This window comes from Acipenser ruthenus, chromosome 34, assembly GCF_902713425.1.
Source record: "Acipenser ruthenus chromosome 34, fAciRut3.2 maternal haplotype, whole genome shotgun sequence".
In the NCBI taxonomy this organism is placed as follows: domain Eukaryota; kingdom Metazoa; phylum Chordata; class Actinopteri; order Acipenseriformes; family Acipenseridae; genus Acipenser; species Acipenser ruthenus.
The window spans coordinates 12,086,686-12,108,994 of record NC_081222.1 but is presented as its reverse complement, the minus strand read 5'-3'; the positions used below and the strand labels follow the sequence as shown (position 1 = coordinate 12,108,994).

The 22,309-nt window shown below is 45.3% G+C and overlaps 1 protein-coding gene across 3 annotated transcripts in view; it reads right to left on the bottom strand.

Annotated features, from left to right (window-relative positions):
* LOC117409817 (choline transporter-like protein 2) overlaps positions 1–18,458 on the bottom strand; it is a 31,519-nt gene extending 13,061 nt beyond the window's left edge. For 2 of the 3 annotated variants that reach the window (XM_059006879.1, XM_059006877.1), the window contains exons 1-10: positions 9,373–9,615; positions 6,392–6,440; positions 5,516–5,589; positions 3,627–3,711; positions 3,177–3,261; positions 2,737–2,856; positions 2,569–2,629; positions 2,288–2,411; positions 1,575–1,658; positions 737–849 (exon numbers count right to left, since the gene is read on the bottom strand). In XM_059006879.1, coding sequence (XP_058862862.1) covers positions 737–849; positions 1,575–1,658; positions 2,288–2,411; positions 2,569–2,629; positions 2,737–2,856; positions 3,177–3,261; positions 3,627–3,711; positions 5,516–5,589; positions 6,392–6,440; positions 9,373–9,409 — 832 coding nt within the window. In that variant the 5' untranslated portion in view covers positions 9,410–9,615. Of the gene's footprint in view, positions 1–736; positions 850–1,574; positions 1,659–2,287; positions 2,412–2,568; positions 2,630–2,736; positions 2,857–3,176; positions 3,262–3,626; positions 3,712–5,515; positions 5,590–6,391; positions 6,441–9,372; positions 9,616–18,326 lie in introns of those variants that run through there. The other variant, XM_059006878.1, reaches the window with a different exon arrangement.
* Between the last annotated feature and the right edge of the window lie 3,851 nt (positions 18,459–22,309).

The following is a 22,309-nucleotide window of genomic DNA, read 5'->3' as shown; positions in this document are numbered from 1 at the left end:
AAAACATTAACCACAGCACAGAAACCAGGACCAGTTGGAATTGGAGGCGGACTTAGGACAGAGACTTCTTCACACAGTGAGTGGGGAGGGGATGGAATGGGTTACCTAGTCATGTTGCTGAAGGAGACTCTTCTTCACACAGAGAGTGGGGAGGGGATGGAATGGGTTACCTAGTCATGTTGTTGAAGGAGACTCTTCTTCACACAGAGAATGGTGAGGGGATGGAATGGGTTACCTAGTCATGTTGCTGAAGGAGACGCTTCTTCACACAGAGAGTGGTGAGGGGATGGAATGGGTTACCTAGTCATGTTGCTGAAGGAGACTCTTCTTCACACAGAGAGTGGGGAGGGGATGGAATGGGTTACCTAGTCATGTTGCTGAAGGAGACTCTTCTTCACACAGAGAGTGGTGAGGGGATGGAATGGGTTACCTAGTCATGTTGCTGAAGGAGACTCTTCTTCACACAGAGAGTGGTGAGGGGATGGAATGGGTTACCTAGTCATGCTGTTGATGCTGAATCACTGGGATCCTTTAAGACCCAACTTGACAAAGTTCTGAGATCAATCAGCTGCTAGAAACCAGACAAGCACAGACGGGCCGAACGGCCTCCTCTCGCTCCTGGATTCTCTAATGTTGTTATGAATTTGTAGTTTCTTTTAGTATTACAACCTATTCTGCCATTGCCTGTTGTGTAGCTATCGACCTGCAGCTAACAGCAATGAGTCCTGCTCCTCACCATAACCCAGGACCAAGAGGACCAGCACGATCATCACCCAGACCATAATTCCAGCCAGGAAGCGCAGGAGCACGACGAAGATCAGACTGATCACCATGGCGATGACCAGGCCACTGAGGAGACAGACAGACAGACAGAGCGGTCAAGCACAGGACTGCAACAAAGGAGCGTCCTATCAAAAAGGTGTGTGGCTAACTATTACTCGACAATACAAACTTATTACAGGAGCCTCTACAGGGATGGGAATAAGAACCCCCTTGCATAGCAGTTTGATCCATTCATGGTTTTACTAGGAGCTTGTTACCTAGACACGCTGTGGGCTAATCAAGCTCATAGTAAAACCTGGAATGGCGGAAACCGCTCTCCAACAGGAGTCTTATTTCCATCCCTGCTCCATGTAGACATCATAGACCTCTTACATCCTGGCATCCCTGAAAAGATCAATTATACACCAGTGATATTAATAATAATATGCAAACCATCTCGCAAGAGCAACAGTACCCCAAAACCATCTCCACTTTCCTCGGAATGATGAAGTACTAAGCGTGGGGTGTTTCAGCCCCAAACAGAGCCTTGTTTACCAAACGTCTAGGTACTGCTGAATAGAGAAGTGTTCAACACTAGACAAGAGATCTGAATGAAACTCCATTTACTACCAATGCAGAATGACTGGCTCGGTTGCAATGAGGACGATCAAAACCCCATTCAGTGCGATGCCTCCACTGCAGATACACCGTGTGTAAAATGCAGCACTAACGTGATGCTCCGAAGACTGGAGCGACAGGCGGACAGTCAAGGCCCTGTGGAGCAGAGGAAGGCTCTGGCAGGCGATACTCACAGGAGAATCCAGTGCCAGGACACAGTGTAGTCTTCAAATATCTTCATGGCTACCTGACGGGCCTCTAGCACCACGTTGGCTTTCCTGAAAAAAACATGGCAGTGGAGTGAGCAGAGCAGCGCGTCGATCACTCAAGGCTGCGTTTAAACCCCAACGTCAGCGTCTCTCCGTCCTTCAGCGGACTCACCCCCCCCCCATCACGAGCAGCGTTCCCCAGAGCTCAAGAGCTGCTCTTCATTTCTAGTTGCTGCTAAATATATGTCTGTAGGCTAGCCAGTGTCTTGACCAGGGCTGGGGACAATTTCTGTTGAATTCATTTTTAAAATCAATTCCAGCACATCACTGATCAAAATTGCAATTGGCAGCATTCTGTTAAAATGAGCTTCACACAGGGGCAGCACATGACTTCAACTGAAGTCCCTGTTTGTTAGTTAATTAAAAATCTGAACAGCTGAAAAATCACAGCAATTATTAATGTCTCTAAAAAGCTGAAATAAATCCTTGGGGATTGATTTTAAAACAAAACTGACCACAGCCCTGGTCTTGACAAAAATGACGCTCCAAAGCAGTAGACCACTAGATGGCGCTGGCTCGCACTTCTACAAAGCCAGGTTTGGCTGATCCAGCGTTCGTGTCACACGTCTAGGGCAGGCAGCTGCCCCCGAGGAGCAGCCCCAGGGCTCGGGTTCACACAGTCCGAGCCCGGTACTCACTTGGCCCCCTCGAGCAGATCTGTAACGTTGCGTCTCTCCCCCATCCCGTCGTCGAACGTGGTGTGGTTATTGACGGTGATCACGCCTTTCTTAGCCCGGAGAGCCGGGAAACAGCGGCGTGTGACTGAGAAAGAGAGACAGGATTGTTTAGGGTTACTGTCAAATCCCCCGACCCCACCCCCATCATACACCTATTAGAGATGCAACAATTCAAATCGATTCATTGATTATTTTAGATTTTAAAAAAGTCATAAAAGACGTGAAGCGGGCTGGCCACCTACATGGTCTGCTGGGAATCAGCATGGCTGGACAGTATCCATCTCGAAGAACCTCCGGAGCACTCTGAAACAAACACAATCACATCACTGATACGAGAACCATTTAAGACAGAGCTATAAATACACACACAGACAGAGTTATAATTGTGCTCTGTACTCCTCCTCACTCACCAGTTTGGTCATGCCAGCAAACTCAGGCTTACAGAACTTCTTGTAATAGTCCATGTCTGAGGGATTGGCAAACGCCTTCAATAACGTCATGAATTTATCCGGGCACTTCTCCACACAGATCTGAAACAAAACGACACGGCCAGGGTCACCCGCCACCTCTCAGAGCGCTCGAGTGGCAGATCGGCTGTCAATTCCACTCCCAGGGCACAGCGCTTCAGCTCAGGGCAGGAAAGCCTGGGCTGGATCTGCTATGCATTTGAACAGATGAACAGCAGGGACTGCACACAGCTCGTCAAACACACTACAACGCACGCAGTTACACAACTGCAATACAACGTGTACTGAAGCTGTATAGACGTCTGCTCAATAAAGCCTGTCTCGTGAAAGGACTCAAAAGGGACTGGGAATTGCTAAGCAGGACGGGCCCCTGTGTTACTCACCTGGGTCGTGGGGCACTGGAACTCCAGCAGCACCAGGGGGCTGGCACACTTCATGATGTTGAAGTAAAACAGGAAGGGAGTCTTCCTGTCAGGAGAGAGCAAACACACCGGGGAGTCACTGCATCATCTGTGCTTTTTAAAACAGAACTGAAGATGAAGAACACACTTTTGGGGTTTTTTTTCTTCAAAAGATGTGAAGCAAGTGACTTCTCTACAGCTGCTATCACGTGCTACAGGTCTAAAACTAGCCAAGCTTGTGTTCACCCTGTGAAGCTACAGCCCAAAATTTTGCATCACCTCGAATTTTAAATTAAAAATGATTTAACATCATGCAATGAGAAACTAGAAAACGATATCGCTAAAAAAGTCTACCAGAAGGGAGCCATAATAGTAGTACAGCATTTCATGTTAGATTTAGAAAATGATTTATAATGATAGATAGATACTCACTCGAGTTCGGTGCCAGCCTGCCCACAGAACTGCCCCCTGCTGTCAGTGGGATAGATCACTTTCCTCGGGTCTCCGTGAGACCAGGCTGTGGGGCGGCAAAGAGACAAAACAGCAACTAATCAATACATCGCTCCCTGATCAGTCGTCCTTACAATCCCAGAGCTTCACATATCAATACATCGCTCCCTGATCAGCCGTCCTTACACTCCCAGAGCTTCACATATCAATACATCGCTCCCTGATCAGCCGTCCTTACACTCCCAGAGCTTCACATATCAATACATCGCTCCCTGATCAGCTGTCCTTACACTCCCAGAGCTTCACATATCAATACATCGCTCCCTGATCAGCCGTCCTTACAATCCCAGAGCTTCACATATCAATACATCGCTCCCTGATCAGCCGCCCTTACACTCCCAGAGCTTCACATCTCAATACATCGCTCCCTGATCAGCCGTCCTTACACTCCCAGAGCTTCACATATCAATACATCGCTCCCTGATCAGCTGTCCTTACAATCCCAGAGCTTCACATATCAATACATCGCTCCCTGATCAGCCGTCCTTACAATCCCAGAGCTTCACATATCAATACATCGCTCCCTGATCAGCCGTCCTTACACTCCCAGAGCTTCACATCTCAATACATCGCTCCCTGATCAGCTGTCCTTACACTCCCAGAGCTTCACATATCAATACATCGCTCCCTGATCAGCCGTCCTTACAATCCCAGAGCTTCACATATCAATACATCGCTCCCTGATCAGCCGCCCTTACACTCCCAGAGCTTCACATATCAATACATCGCTCCCTGATCAGCCGTCCTTACACTCCCAGAGCTTCACATATCAATACATCGCTCCCTGATCAGCCGTCCTTACACTCCCAGAGCTTCACATATCAATACATCGCTCCCTGATCAGCCGTCCTTACAATCCCAGAGCTTCACATATCAATACATCGCTCCCTGATCAGCCGTCCTTACAATCCCAGAGCTTCACATCTCAATACATCGCTCCCTGATCAGCCGTCCTTACAATCCCAGAGCTTCACATCTCAATACATCGCTCCCTGATCAGCCGTCCTTACACTCCCAGAGCTTCACATATCAATACATCGCTCCCTGATCAGCCGTCCTTACAATCCCAGAGCTTCACATATCAATACATCGCTCCCTGATCAGCCGCCCTTACACTCCCAGAGCTTCACATCTCAATACATCGCTCCCTGATCAGCTGTCCTTACACTCCCAGAGCTTCACATCTCAATACATCGCTCCCTGATCAGCCGTCCTTACACTCCCAGAGCTTCACATATCAATACATCGCTCCCTGATCAGCCGTCCTTACAATCCCAGAGCTTCACATATCAATACATCGCTCCCTGATCAGCCGTCCTTACACTCCCAGAGCTTCACATATCAATACATCGCTCCCTGATCAGCTGTCCTTACACTCCCAGAGCTTCACATCTCAATACATCGCTCCCTGATCAGCCGTCCTTACAATCCCAGAGCTTCACATATCAATACATCGCTCCCTGATCAGCCGTCCTTACACTCCCAGAGCTTCACATATCAATACATCGCTCCCTGATCAGCTGTCCTTACACTCCCAGAGCTTCACATATCAATACATCGCTCCCTGATCAGCCGTCCTTACAATCCCAGAGCTTCACATATCAATACATCGCTCCCTGATCAGCTGCCCTTACACTCCCAGAGCTTCACATCTCAATACATCGCTCCCTGATCAGCCGTCCTTACAATCCCAGAGCTTCACATATTGATGCATCAAATTAGATCCCAGCTTGAAGTCTCCCACTGGCAGTTTGCATTAAAACATTGATTCTGTATTTATGAGCTCACCATTGATCTGCTCTGATACTTACCCACAATCCCCACAATAAAGTATCCAATGATTGCGACAATGAAGAGAATACAGCAGACAATGTCCGTGCAGCCCCTGTACACAAAACAGAGGCACATTAACCAAGCAGAGCCGCTGTACAGAGTAGACGACTAAATCAATAGGGTTACTGTTTAACAACCTGGCAATACTGCCTCCCAGTCCCTCCTCAGCTCCACTAGAGCCACACTGCTTCCCTCCCTCCCAGTCCCTCCTCAGCTCCACTAGAGCCACACTGCTTCCCTCCCTCCCAGTCCCTCCTCAGCTCCACTAGAGCCACACTGCTTCCCTCCCTCCCAGTACCTCCTCAGCTCCACTAGAGCCACACTGCTCCCCTCCCTCCTCAGCTCCACTAGAGCCACACTGCTTCCCTCCCTCCCAGTCCCTCCTCAGCTCCACTAGCCACACTGCTTCCCTCCCTCCCAGTCCCTCCTCAGCTCCACTAGAGCCACACTGCTTCCCTCCCTCCCAGTCCCTCCTCAGCTCCACTAGAGCCACACTGCTTCCCTCCCTCCCAGTCACTCCTCAGCTCTAACCACTAGAGCCACACTGCTTCCCTCCTTCCCAGTCCCTCCTCAGCTCCACTAGAGCCACACTGCCTCCCTCCCTCCCAGTCCCTCCTCAGCTCCACTAGAGCCACACTGCTTCCCTCCCTCCCAGTCCCTCCTCAGCTCCACTAGAGCCACACTGCTTCCCTCCCTCCCAGTCCCTCCTCAGCTCCACTAGAGCCACACTGCTTCCCTCCCTCCCAGTCCCTCCTCAGCTCCACTAGAGCCACACTGCTTCCCTCCCTCCCAGTCCCTCCTCAGCTCTAACCCCAAAGACTTCACTGCTTCTTCCAGATTTAGGCACCGCTTACCTGTTGTGGATTGGACCTTTAAACGTTGGGTCATATTTCTGTGGTTCTCCTGGAGAGACAAGGCAGAAGAGAATATTGATTAATACATCAGATTTACATTCTGGTTTTCAGCAGTACTTCCCTTTTGGAGCAAAAACAAGTTTGCAAACAGTGTCCCCACACACCCCAGCCTGCACGCGGTGTCCCCACACACACACCCAATCCTGCACGCAGTGTCCCCACACACCCCAGCCTGCACGCGGTGTCCCCACACACACACCCAATCCTGCACGCAGTGTCCCCACACACCCCAGCCTGCACGCGGTGTCCCCACACACACACCCAATCCTGCACGCAGTGTCCCCACACACCCCAGCCTGCACGCGGTGTCCCCACACACCCCAGCATGCACACAGTGTCCCCACACACCCCAGCATGCACACAGTGTCCCCACACACCCCAGCCTGCACGCAGTGTCCCCACACACCCCAGCATGCACGCAGTGTCTCCACACACCCCAGTTTGAAGAGGGTTTTAAAGGAAGGGCTGAATTACAGCATGTTGGTCTCATCAGAGGCAATTTCACAGAGGAACAATACGATTGCCTCTGCAGACAGCGGGCATTATTAAAGGGGTGACTATTCTAACAGGCTTCAATTGGGAGGTGGTCTCTATATTCAGTGTAAAGACTTGTTGGCTTTTTATAATAAATCCACACTCCTGTTCTCTCCCACAGTACAGGGGTGACTGAATTCAAGTCATTTCTGAAGCCCAGTTTAATGACATGGCACTTAACCCCCTCAGCATGTCTTAATGGATGCTTCCCTACAGGGAGAGAGAGGAACATCTCAGAGCAGCTGTGCCGCTGATCTGTTTAGCCTGACCGTGAGAAACACGCTTACCTGCAAGAATACAACTATTAATAATACAGACAAAAGACTAAACAAATGGATAATATGCCATTGTTCCCAATCTGCAAGCAGCTTCTCTCCAGTCTCTTTTCAGAAGGCAGAGCTGCTGTGGTCTGACATTTCAATGGTATTAAAATAGTCAATCTCTGGAGCCGAGCCACGCCCTGTGGAAACCCTCAGAATTCCTTTCCTCTGATTCCGTCTGCAGGAAACAGCCCTGCAGTGACACAACCTACCCACCAGAGGGCAGCGTATTTGTTTTGCGATTGGAAATGGCACAATCGAATGAAGTCTTTGAATAATATTTTCCTCATGAATATATTATATTATTATGTACAATAATATGAAATTGCATGCTTTTTTTTTTTTTTTAATACTAAGCATTTGTGCATCGATTGCTGTTGATTTATGACTAATATTAGGAAATGCTTTTGCAGTGGCATTCAGGACCTAGGTGTTATTATCACGGTAAAGTACATGACATTTGCAGTATGTGGATGAGCATGCGTTGTCAAGATATAACATGTAAGTGTGGCACACAGACGGGCAGAGACGACTCCATGTGTCCATCCGATCTGGGGGGGGGGGGCGACATAAGTACGGACACACAGACAGACACCGCAATCTGCAAACTCAAATGCCAGCACAAACCGATCCCCGCCATTTCATTTCTTCCGGGACAACAGGAGTTAGTGATGTTTTAACGTAAAAAAAAAACCTCAAAATTGCTCAACACCGCCGAGTCTTCGTTTTGAAGCTGAACCCACGAATGAACTGGATTTCACAAGCGCTGTGATGGTCTTTTCAATAAGAGGAATCTGGTCTCACGAAAGAGTCGCTTTCCACACCGTGTAGGATTGCGCTCTCACAGCAGCCAGCGTTTGCAACATAAAAACCAAACATCTCGGACTTGACTCCCAACTGAGGCTGCAATATCAATACCCATTCACCCTTACTGAAGCGATCGCATTTATTAAGAGAGACTCAAGCCGTTTCTAAAGCTCACAGTGTAGCCATCTCTACAGCAGAGGCTATTCCATGGATTTCAGACGATTTGGAAAAAGTGCTTCGTAGCTTCTGTTGTAAACCAGAAACTCGAGTCTGCTTGACAAATGTATTGGTTTAAAACACACTACTGGCAAAGGCAAACGCTATTTCATGATCTGCATCTCTTATCCGAGTGTCAGGAAACTTGGCATTATTGACAGAAGTTATCAATATCAGACTCTGGGGCATACGGAGCGGTCTCCCTGTCTGTATGTCACCTTTTTTCATGGATCTTGTGAACACATTTCCGTACCTAAAGATCTTCTAAGCCACTAATCAAATTCCCATTCAATTCTTTCCCATTTGTAATGCTACACTAGTCTGTACTGTTCCCATAAGCCGTGGTGATCGTTGTGCTGAGAGCTGGAGAGTTGAATTCACAGCCCCTTTGAAACGAGGCAAAACTACCAAGAAACTGGAAGCATTCAAGCATTAGATATGCGTGCAGGTGGAACAGGCAGCTTCCCTTTACAGCAGAACTGTTTGCAAGCACCACTCCTGTTTGTAAACCACAAAAACAGCAGCAGAGGATTATCGGTTTAGCTCATTACACAACGACCCGGGAGGCTGAAAATCAACCCAGTTTAATGTGGATTTATCCCATTGAGATGTGTGCTATGGGCAGCGGTCAGAGCTGACTACACAAGCTGCCCTACACCCACGCACGCACACACGCAGCACACACACACACACACACACACACACACACACACACACACACACACACACACACACTTTGAATTGCAAAACTGACTGCTTCTTAATACATTTCTAAAATTAAAACTTGTTACTGAAAAAGAGGAAGCTAATTTCTCATTATTACCATCACAATATCATTAGAGATAGAAACCTTGCAGTAGAACATCCTTTTTTTTTTTTAATATTGACTGATGGCCCCGATAGCTCAGGGTTGGTAATGAAGCTGTGTATTGCGCAGTGCTGTTCAGCAGATTGCCATGGCCTGCATGCACACGTTCTGGTTTGTATCTGACCTCTCCAGCCTCTCTCTCTCACACGTGTCACACAGTAAGTGCTGTACTGTACCATGCTTTCCAAAGTAGCTCTCTCCCTCAGACCCCATTTCTTGTGCAGTGTGGCTGACGCTGTTTGTTGATGGAAGCTGGCCCCTTTCTTACTTTCCCTCTCAGGTCGAGTGCAGACTTCCTTTTCCTGCTGGAACTAGTCTAACAGGATTCAGGTGCACCTCAACAAAACCAGCCTCCTCCTCCCTCCCTCTCAACAATCACACACCCACCTGGTCCTGGAATTCAACTGGGGGAGGAGGGGTGAGGCTAGGCTGGGTTCTCTCCCCTCAGGTGCCAATTGTTTGAGTTAATTTACAAAGGGAGGCGTATTTAAAGACACAGTGCCCTTTACTGAGTGATGTGTAAGTCCGTTGTTTTGAAACACTTTTATTTTCCTCCCTCATCCCCTGGCGTACGCTGAGCTCAGCAGCTGCTCTTCAGTTCTAGGTGTGTCACTTTGAATCGCGTTTCCTTTAGTTTTGTGAACTAAATAGTGCTGGAGCTTCCTAATATGCTTTGGCTGCCCTATGCACTGTCTGTCTGTGGCAGACTGAACTGAAGAGCAGCTCACAACACAGGCATTCATATAAACAAATCCAAGTATTTGAGTCATTGCAAACGCAGTAAGAAGCACTCTGAATGATCACAACCCTTAGAGAAAGGGTCCAGAAACACACAGCTAAGAACATGCCATGTCTTTCTGAATCAAACGCCCCATATTACCATGACAGGGGTTTGAGCTGCTCAAAGTGCTACAAATGCTTACACCTTTTGAAACGGTGAAAATAAAAACACAGGCATGTTTATCAGCCCTTCGTCTGTGTTTCAGCGCTTACTGTATCTCCTGATCAAGTCAGCTCAGTACTGTAGCAGTGCCTTCGGGGTCGTGCTACTGGCTGTAGAGCATGTCCATCAATTGGCTAAGCAGCTGGTTGGCTAATGACACGAATGAAGGCGTCACAGTAACACTCCCACGCTCCGGGTGACCAAGGAAGTGTGACGCTACTTGAAAGAAGGGCTGCAGATGATGTTTTTAAAAGGAAAATGCATGTTCACGATAATGAACACAACAGAACAAATGGAAGTGTAGGACAGGTAATATTCAGCATGTTTAAAGAAGACGGCACACAGTGTAAACAGACACCAGAGAAATATCCATGGCAGTGTAGCTAATTCTGCTCTCAGTCTGTATTGTATTCCAGTAAGCAGGGTGTAGTTATGGTAGCTAATTCTGTTCCCAGTCTGTATTGTATTCCAGTAAGCAGGGTGTAGTTATGGTAGCTAATTCTGTTCCCACTCTGTATTGTATTCCAGTAAGCAGGGAGTGGTCACGCTAGCTCTGTCTGCTTTGCTCTCGTCCTTTATTTATGAAGGAGCATCCTAATGTCACTCTGAACCACGAGCAGGCTGGCTTGGTGCCAAGCAGAGATGTGGGCTGTGTCTCCGAGCTCTTTGGCAAAGTAGCTAACAGCCTCTCCCAGCAGAATGAAAGGCTGCAGTGGCATGGCAAGGTGTGCGCTACCTCCCCCTGCTGTTCAAAAATATATAAACACCCCTATAACACATACTGTAGCGGTGAACCACTTTACCAACTAGTATCTCAGTGCTCCCTAAACCGAGTCTCATCCCTGCATACACACTGCCTGGACACTTTATTAGGACCTGTCTACCCCGCTGGGTTTGGCATCGCCCAATTCCGATCGAGCATGCATGGGATGAGCTTGAACGGCTGTCATCTGTACCGACTGAAATATGAATGGCTAGACCTAATAAAGTGACCAGGCTGTGCATGAGACCTGGCTGAGAAATGTGTGGCTGGAACGGTGAAATATGTTCAACACCTTGCAAACTGTCACGTTAAACCTGGTGGCCCTACACCCTATTGACAATGGTATGGCAGGTGTTTTTAACAAGTGATTCATTATTAGTCGGAACTTTTTAGGTTAGCGAGTTAAAGTCAGTATGCAAAACACTCAAACACAAGGTTCGTTTTTTTTCGTCTTTTAGAAAAATGGAGCTTGAAAATGAGATGCTTATTTCGAGTGAGGATTTTCTCATTTCCATCTCTTAGAAAAGTTCCTTGGTCGAGTCTAATTTTCCACTAAAGTGTTTGGCTGCTCCCCTTGGATTTGTGAAAAATTATAAAATGGAAATATTCTGCAGCCAAAAAGCTCCCTGCCAGACCAAGAGAGAGAAACGTAACCAGAGAGAGAAACGTAACCAGAGAGAGAAACGTAACCAGAGAGAGAAACGTAACCTGCCTCACAGCTCCCTCTCAGTTTTGCTTGGCTCTCCGTTGTAACCGCGGTTCCTAAATACATTTCAGTGACAGTTTTCTTTATTTTCGCGTGCTGGCGTCCCATGAAACAGAGCCTAGGCTGGCTGCCACTGGGTTAAGTGAATTAAAACCTGCCTGTTTCCTGCTGTCTCAATGAACCACTTCCTTTGGAACAATCGCCTCAGGACTGGATAAGCACATTGCTCAGAAGTGTCTCACAATCACTTCATTTGCAGATAATAAGGTCAGCAGCACTTTGAGTCCACTTCCTCCATTGCCACTGTCTGGCGGACAGATAGAATGGTATGAGGCTGAGACCGATCCCTTATGTTCCCCATAGTGGAATACAGCATAGTGAAAGCATGGCAAAGCACAGTCAGCACTGTAAAGGCCAGAAAAGTATGATAAAGCATTTAAAAAAAAAAAAAACATGGTAAGCTATGGCAATTTAAATTTACCGTGGTCAAGTTTTATAAGAGACATTATTATTATTAAAATGATCTGTTGTCATGCTTTCTGAGTTTCTTACCCATCCTGTTTAGAATCACTTGGTGAACCATTTTCTGTATCTTTACTTTTTCCATAGAGCTCCACTGACATGCTGACTGAATCACAGAGCTCTCTCTGTACGAGGAGATTCAAACAAGATGAACCATGCATTGGTTCAGATCGCATCACAGCTTGAGCAGGACCACAAAGGGAGAGCGCGGTCGCATACGAGATCAGCTGACGTCACTGGCTAATACTGTGACGTCATCCTTATGAGGTCATCCTTAACTTCGAAATCACAAACAGAGCCCAAATAGATGGGTTCTTAAAGAGTTAAACGGTCTCCGATGCCTGAGAGCAGCGAGATGAGAGACTGAACTGGCTCTGTAATGACTAAGTGTGAATTGCTCCATGATGCTTTGCATACAACACAGCTGCAGGAGACTGCTGTCACAGACAGCGCCTGGCAGATTCCACCATGCAAAGTGTACTCGAAACAGATAAACCTGCTTACTGTACAGCTGTGGACAAATGTTTTGCATCACCCTACACACTGCAATATCATTTTGCAGTTTCTTTGATGACATGATGCTAAATAAAATATATAAATAATGTTTATATAGTTTTTTTTTTTTTTTTTAATGACGTCTCAATCCTAAGATTCTAGGTGATACAAACCGTTTGGCCAGATCTGTAAAAAAGGGTTCTTAGTATCGAGGTGGTCTTTTTACTGAGGTGTGGTCTGGTGAACTGATTTAGTCAACCCTGTCAGTTGTCACTATTTTGTGGCATTAACGCTGGGTTAGGTCTCAAAGCCACAAATAGGAACAAACCACAAGCTAGACATAAGTTCAAAAACGGACAGAAAGAAACAGGAAGTGAGGAGCCTTCAACAGCAGAGGCAAGAGCTTCAGATGACATCAGACATCAGACATGTGACAAGCTAAGTCACATGACTCCCATCTCCCACACTGATTCACTCAGTCAGTCCTCTTGATGCAATGGAAAGAGCATTAGGAACTTCTTCAATTAGCAGCTGCTTCTTTGAGAAGGCTGCAGATACTGACGAAGACGACAGCAAACGACTGCGGACACACACACACACACACACACACACACACACACACACACACACACACACACACACACACACGTCAATAAAGCACAGCATTCTGACAAGCTGAAAATTCTTGTTGAAATGAGATACACGCATCACCTATTACATGTGTTACGAGAAGTTCAGCAGACAAATAAAACGTGACTTTGTGTAATAATTCTTCACTTCAGCGGCGTTGCCATAGACAGACATAATGCAGGCTAGATCAGCCAGTGCCATCTAGTGCACTGCTGTGTATTGACAGCAAAACAAACAGGAACTTGCAAAGAGAAAACTAAATCTGGCTGTGAAACATACAAAATACAAGACCGATATTTATTCTGAAAATGTTCAGTGTACTGAACAAAAGGAAGAGGCACTTTTGACTCAGATAGCCTATATATAAGGTAAATAAGGCTTACCTACAGACAAAGACAGAGAGGGGCCGGGGCTGACAGAGTTGAAAGGTGACATGATGTGAATGGAACGAGGAAGGCTGTTCACTCCCGGCATTTAGGATTCTCCAGACGACCTCACCGTCAGTCAAGAGGAGTTTTAAAATACAATGATTGTATACCGTTAAACAGAAAGGGGGAAATGAAAACAGACTGAGGGAACATCTGTTGAAACCAAGTGAAAAACGACAGTGAAAAAGGGTCATGTCAGGGTACTATGTGGTGTGAAGGGGTTACTGTACAAACCAAAGGATTTTATAGTTATGTTTGATAACATTTTAGTTATTAAATGATTTTTTTTAAACGATAACTCATGCGAATTTTGTTCGAGACATATTCTGATCGTGAGAACATTTTAAAAATCGATTCTGAATGTAGTTAGGAGTCTAACGTCTTGAAGCATGTTTGAGCCCAGTTATAACTCCCAGCTAAGAAACTTCCTCAGAACTGGCAGATCGCTAGATCACATCTCTAAAGACACTGGCTGACCTAGCCTGTGTTATAGCTGGAACAAGACACCATACCTAATCCAATATCTTAACCTGCCCCTCTCTCCTTTAGACAGCTTCTTGACTCGGATATTTTGGCACGGAGCTCATCTTGGCATGCAGGACGCTTTCCTGTTATTTTTCCACTGTGCTGACTTATTTTCCACATGATACGCCCACCTGACTGCAACGGACAACCATAACGATGACAGTTCTGTTTCAAGCTTACATCAACACTGATTTTGTAGACTGTTTTTCATCACATCTTTCAAACATGATTTAAAACGCTTGTGCTGAGCAAGCTTCTTGGCAGTATGTTCTCTGCCGAAGACCGTGTTTTTTAGATCGTCATGACTACCAGCTTGATTAGCCGCAGCGTAGAGGTGACAAGCTCAGGTGTGTCTTATTATTAAACTCGTAAGAAAACCAGGAACGGATCAAACTGCTATGCAACAAGAGTCTTGTTTTCCATCCCTGAGATCCTCTATGAAGTTTTCAATCTTGTCCTATCAGAATCCCCCCCCCCCACTGCACACACCCTGTTCTGTCCCAGAATACCTGGTTTCCTGTTTTTGTGCTGCTCATCAACTTCCTGTTCCTTAGGGATCAAACAGGAAGTGTGGCCCAAAGGCAAGGGTGTGCCTGTCCAAAAACACAACTTCCCACCGACAAGCAACAGTTCTGGGTAAAGTGAAAATATTAAAAGCATCGCATCCATCAGAGGTGATGAAATCAGAAGCCCTATTACAATTGAATATGTTGCCTGCAGGGTTTATATAAGAGACAGTTTGAGCAGCTCAGTTCTCCCTCCCAAACAGAGACATCTCTGATAAAAATACACCCTGCACACAATGTATTAGCTTTTTAACAAACTGGCCCAGCAACAAGGCCTGCCTTCTTACTCCTAAAGCACGCTAAACTGCATGGAACAATGCAGTGTTCGACAACAAGGGCTGCTTGTTCAGTGTAAAGTTAAACCTGACTGAGCATTGCTGGACTAAAAAAAAAAAAAAATGCTTATATTTAGAACTGCAAACCTTTTCAAAGCAAGTCTCTAATTTGGTGCGATGCCAGGCATCGTGTTTAGCATGGTGGGTAAGCAGGCCCTCATTACCGGTATTTCCACCCTGCTGTTCAGTAGAATCGCAAGATTGTGGCACAGGGCCACAGCCTGGCTTCTGTTGTGGTCTTGTAAAGACTCCCTGCCGTTGAAACCATCACCCTCTGATCTCTGCCTTCACGTAGCTTAAGAAAGTCAAAGAAAATATGCGCCCCTGTAAAAGGCACACAGACAAACCCCACTGTATCCCCCGAGATCTGACACCCCCAAATGCTAGGTTCAACCGCCTCCTCCCCTTAATTCCCCAGAGGGGAACTTCAATGGCGTCTCCACTATACTGCCCTGAGGATGCCAAAAGCAACAACGCAGCGCTGGTCTGAGTTTCCACTGTGATGCTCTGTACTGTGCAGAGCAGTCTGTCTCAAGGCTGCAATGGTAAGACAGGCTGTCTGACTTTTTGTGCATCACTAACAACGCACAGTGCATTACAGTGTGCTCCGCACGCTCTGAATAAAGCCTCTATTCAAAAGTGCTACTTATTTGTTTGTTTCCTGTTGTCCAAGCTTGAAGCCAGCCGTGTACTGTCTGGTAATGTATCTGGCACAGTTTATAACATTCAGATAGTACTATAATTTTTTTGTTTTTAGATTTCACCTGCTGTATTTAATGTGTTTTTAATCGTTCCGAGTGGCTCTGCTGTTGCAACCTTGAACGGTCGTTTTTCTCTCTAAATCTGCCACCTAGTTTGGATATTTAGTGAGCAAGGAGTCTGAGTGAAGTTATCCAGCAACAAACTCCCCATCCCCAGCTGTGCTGCTTTCCAAGAACAGGGAGAACGTTTCGGAGGAGCGTTCTGCCTGTGAGATGTCCTGCTCATTAAAATATTTAAGTGTCTAAACCTGTAAAGTCTTAGTTTGGAAGCAATCGGTTTGAACAGTATTGAGAAACAAAGGTGTCTGTTTCTGCCACAGCCTGGTGAGTGACGTGCATGGGTTTGAGAATTCAGTGTCAATTCCTAACACCAGAAAGCAGCTACCAGGAACTGGACGAGCGAACCATTGCAGATAGCATGTTAGAAACTTCAAATACTGTATCGTTGTTCTTAAGAGCTAGAAAAAAATAAAATAAAAATATGCAGTAGCAAACGCACGTTATAGTGGTCCGGATATTTCTGGAAACATCCATGGACTTACATAAACGTTTTTATCTTGCATAGGGTGACCACCTTTTCAAAATGCAAAATTTCTTAAGCTGGGGTATATTTACATATTTATTTAATTTTTTTTTACTGTTCAAAGTGTTTTATCTCTTTGAACTTCAGCAATAAAAACACTGCCTGTTTGAGATAAGTTTGCCTGCTTGGTACTGTGGTGTTAAGTGAGCCTACAGCCTGCCAAGTCTAGAATTGAGTAGGGTTAGTATTTTAGTATCCACTCTTAAAAAAGTATTTTTTTTAAAACGGGGTCCTCAGAATCGAAATTGGGTTGTTAATTACAAACTCTTCAAGAAATCTTTATAACAACTAACTGACACTACTGCGCCGTCGGTTTCACAAATATTGGGCCCGTTCATAAAAGGTTAAAGACTCTTTTTCATCAATTGTATTAAGTTCTGATCATTGCTGAAATTTACATGAGGAATGAAACGCCACTGGGTCGCTGTTTATTTAAAGCATACAAATTAACTTTTAAATAACTCGGGCGTTGGCAGCTTTAGAAACGTCAGCGCTTAAAGCGCGGGTTTTTGTCTGTCTGAAGACAGTTACGTCAAAACGACGGTTAAACCAGCGCACGAGACCCAGCTGGCTTGCATTTAAACGGGCGCGTGCTTCTTGTGAAAGAACGTTCATTTGAAAAATTTTACCCTGAGGACGGTTATAAATCGGTTTAATATACTGAGATGAACCATGAAACACATCCCTGGCAATGTGGAGAGGGGAATTTACTGAAATCCTGTCTGAGAATTAAACAGAATAATAATAATAATAATAATAATAATAATAATAATAATAATAATAATAATAATAATAATAATAATATACACACTGGTGGTGCTGTCAAAACCTCCATTAACGTCTCTGAACCTCGTTTAAAAAAATATATTCCTATGAAGGACTATCAATTATAAACTGTTACAAGCAAAACTGCTAGCTAATCTGGTTAAGGAAACAGATCCCGTTAAACGATCAAAACACAACAGCGAACGAAAAACCTCACATCTTTCTTTCGCGTAACAGAAACTAACCAACATCCGTCCAGGCGTTGAAAATAAAGTTTCCGCAGAAGTTAACCAGTGTATCCGCCTTACAGACAGCTATCCGTCGACATCAGCACAATAGTTCACGTAATTATATTATGCTGCTGCTGTTTTACTTAGTGGCACACCCTTAAACCAATTTGCTGCAAAGCCATACACTTTATTTAAACGTTTTGCATCACCTAGAATTTAAGGATTGAGGCAGAATTAAAATAAATAAAATATGTAACATCATGTCATCAAAGAAACTACAAAATTATACCGCAAAGGTCTACCGGACGCTATAATAGTAGTACATTATTTCACTTTAGATTTTGAAATGTCAGTTGTTTTTTTTGTCGTTAAGTATATGGAAAACTACAAAGCGGTGTGTAAAATCGAACATGTTAACCTAACACATTACTCAGCAGGTTTCATTCGACTTTGTGAAGCCAAATTAGTTTAATTCTAGGATAACGCAAAACTTTTGATCATCACTAATGTACAGTAAAATCCACGAAGCTTACATTAAAACAACACTCAAAAAGGAAGCCATATAGGAGATCATATTTGACCCATTGCGTGGGTCCTTATATTTAGATTACTAGGCGTGTGTTTGTGTTAAGACCAAACGATGTTTTTCAAATTGCAATGCAAGTTTGAAATGGTCACACATTGTCTTAGTTTAATAACAAATGCATCCTGTTTACAGTTTTAATACCCAGGGGCATTTAAAGATGTCTTCTGCCTAAATACCATTACAGCGTAGACTGGAAAAGAAAACACCCATGTCTGTAAAACGTCTTCGCGTTTTAAAATATGGACAAAAGAAAAATGCAGCGTCAATAACGGTAATAAAAAAACAATCTTACCATATCTGTTATCGGGGGTTTTATCCTCTGGTTCCATTTGTTCTTGTTTTAAAATGTTTTTTTGTCTTTTTCAGTAATAACGGAAAACGACAGGCAGGTCCAGCCACAGAAAACAGTGCTAGAACTGCTGGCACTAAAAGGGTTACTGGGGGGCGGGGCTCAGAAGGGCCAGGCGAATCAGAGTCAAGTATTTAAAGATTGATGGCCTCGTCAGCCAGTTGTCTATGGGAGGTGTATTGGCCAGTCATGTTGTTGTGTTTTTGTAACCGCTAACTCTGGGCTGGAATGCAGAGCCAGTGTCGACACGCTCTGTGATCTATGGGTTAAAATTGCAATCCTTAAGTTTTGCACCTTATTGCAACAGACTTATTAAATAATAATACTAAGGTTAATAATTTGAATACATCGAAAATTAAAGTAGAATATATTTTGCACTGTTGCATGGTTGTTTAATGTACGTATTTTTTGTTTTATCCCTCACAGGGAAAATTATTAAAAAGAAGAGTTTAAAGACAGACAGACACACACAGACAGACAGACAGACACACACACAGACACACACAGACAGACAGACAGACAGACACACACAGACACACACAGACACACAGACACACACAGACAGACACACACAGACACACACACAGACACACACAGACAGACAGACAGACACACACAGACACACAGACACACACAGACAGACACACAGACACACACACAGACACACACACAGACACACACAAACAGACACACACAGACACACACACAGACACACACAGACAGACAGACAGACACACACAGACACACACACAGACACACACAGACAGACAGACAGACACACACAGACACACACAGACAGACACACAGACACACACACAGACAGACACACACAGACACACACACAGACACACACAGACAGACAGACACACACAGACAGACACACAGACACACACAAACAGACACACACACAGACACACACAAACAGACAGACACACACAGACAGACACACAGACAGACACACACACAGACACACACAGACAGACAGACAGACACACACAGACACACACACACACAGACACACACAAACAGACACACACACACAGACACACACACAGACAGACACACACACAGACACAGACAAACAGACAGACACACACAAACAGACAGACACACAGACACACACACAGACAGACACACACAGACACACACACAGACAGACACACACACAGACAGACACACACACAGACAGACACAGACACACACAAACAGACAGACACACAGACACACACACAGACACACACAAACAGACACACACACAGACACACACAAACAGACAGACACACACAGACAGACACAGACACAGACACACACAGACAGACAGACAGACACACACAGACACACAGACACACACAGACAGACACACAGACACACACGCAGACAGACAGACAGACACACACAGACACACACACAGACACACACACAGACACACACAGACAGACAGACAGACACACACAGACAGACACACACACAGACACACACAAACAGACACACACACAGACACACACAAACAGACAGACACACACAGACAGACACACACACAGACACACACACAGACACACACAGACAGACAGACAGACACACACAGACACACACACAGACAGACACACACAAACAGACACACACACAGACAGACACACAGACACACACACAGACAGACACAGACACACACAAACAGACAGACACACAGACACACACACAAACACACACACAGACACACAGGTACCTCACTGTGACAGTCTCAGTAACTCATGATCGCTGCATAGTGAAATCATTGCAAAGCGCAGAGAGGTATAGTAAAGCATATTAAAAAAAAACCCAAAAAACAAACTGGCAAATCATGGTAAATGCACAGTGTTGCCATGATAACAAACATGGAAAAAACTGCAAAATGACTGTGCAGATTTATCATGGCAAACATTTCAAAGTGTGGGATAATGAGGCTGACCTTTCCACTACAGAGCTATTTACATTCCTAAAATCCTCCCCCCCACCCCCCACCCCACCCCTCAAAGAGGTGACATCTCAGACCCAGCCTGTCCACCCTTCGGGGTCTCATGTCACACAACCTCAGCTGGGCCTTGTTGTCATGGCAACGACCCCAGCGCACAGGCTGCATCGAGCTTGATGTCTGCCAGTCTTGCAGCGGTCTGAGGGGGGAGGAACGGAACTACAGCAGGATGAGGGCGGCTTTTTGTATTTCAACACCAAAGGTATCGCAGTGGTACGAAAAACACAATTGAAGCAGCTGGCAAGCCACCACATCCGTACCAGACAGGCAGGCAGGCAGGCAGTGCGCTAGCAGGACCGCTGAGCTGTGCGGCTCCATTGTCACGGCTGAGCTCTGCTAGCTAGAGTTTCTTCAGGGAAATACAGCGTCTCTTTCAGCTGTCAGGCGACACTCATCTCATACACTGAGTGTGGTGTGAAATGCAAAAGGCAGTTAACCCTCATTCATAATGCACAGCCTGCTGGTGACTAGTGCTGGCTCAGAGCCCCAGGCACTCAAAACAGGGGCTCTGACTTTATCCTATCCTTGAGAGGAACATTATATTTTACACCAGTGGTCTGGAACCAACTCCCCAGTAATGTTGTTGAAGCTGACACCCTGGGATCCTTCAAGAAGCTGCTTGATGAGATTCTGGGATCAATAAGCTACTAACAACCAAACGAGCAAGATGGGCCGAATGGGGCCTCCTCTCGTTTGTAAACTTTCTTATGTTCTTATGTTCAGTGTCATGCAATCTGGGGCCCAGCTGAGAACATTAAAGCATTCTTAGCACAGTTAAAGCATAGGAAAGTGTAATAAAGCACAGCGAAAGAGCTGAAAGGGAACACAGTCACATGATTTGAATACTGAAGGCTGTTCGGTCCCGGCACGCAGGGTTCTCCAGACAAGCGCAAGGCATTTTAAAAGGCATTCATTAAACCACAAGATGGCCAGTACTGTGACTATGACTTTAATAATGTATTTAACACAGCTGACATCCAACTGTATTCTCCATGCTCCTGTAAAAGAATACAAGAATATATTTTTAAAAATGTATTAACTGTAGATGTGTGGCTTTTTTTTTTTTAAGGTTCATCAACGGTCAACTAACCTCAGTATTCTGGTAGTCTATGTTAACTACCTGTAGAAAGAAAACACAACACGCATGCGTTGTGTATTCATTGTGTGTGTACAGATAGGTTTCAGAGAAGGCTGAACGGCAGTGTACAAAAATGAAGGTTGATAAGAAGAAAAAATATTTTAAAAAAACACAAATAAAAATGAAATTAATGTACACAAAAAATGGCACAGTTGGAGAATAAGCGATCCAGCAACTTTGCAGGTGGAGAATAAGGGCGGAAGCAATGTTCTGCCTGTGTCGGGTACCGCTTCCAAATAAAATCGTCGAGAGGCGTTTCTAAATATTCTGCAGCAGCAGCAGGCCGGGCAGGAGAAGGGGAAGCAGCGGCAAAACCACCAGAGGCTACTTTAAGAACCACCCAAAATCTAAAAGAGCTCAAAGATATTTTTAAAAACTAGTCATGTTCAGAATCTGATAGTGAAACGCTGTACTGAGTTCAATGAGAAGGGGCGATCAGAACGGACCTGATTTCAATTGATTTCGATCAGAATTCTCCGTTATGAATGGGCCCCTTTATCATTTTAGTGACCCCCCTCCCTTAATCTCCACCTATGCCAAAAAAAGTTTAAATGATTAATTTATTTCAAGAAGTTTTCGTGCAAAAGTCACCCCAGTGCAGCGAGCGTGCTGGCTTTCAAACATTCTGAGGATGACGTTCAGATGATGTCACAGTAGAATGTTCATTCCAAGAGGCTCCAAAGCTAGATTGAAGATAAGCGCGCGCCCTCTCTGCTTCAGAGCAGAATTTGTACCAAAACACCGACTGACTCCACCGATGGGGACGTCTCTCCAGCAGTG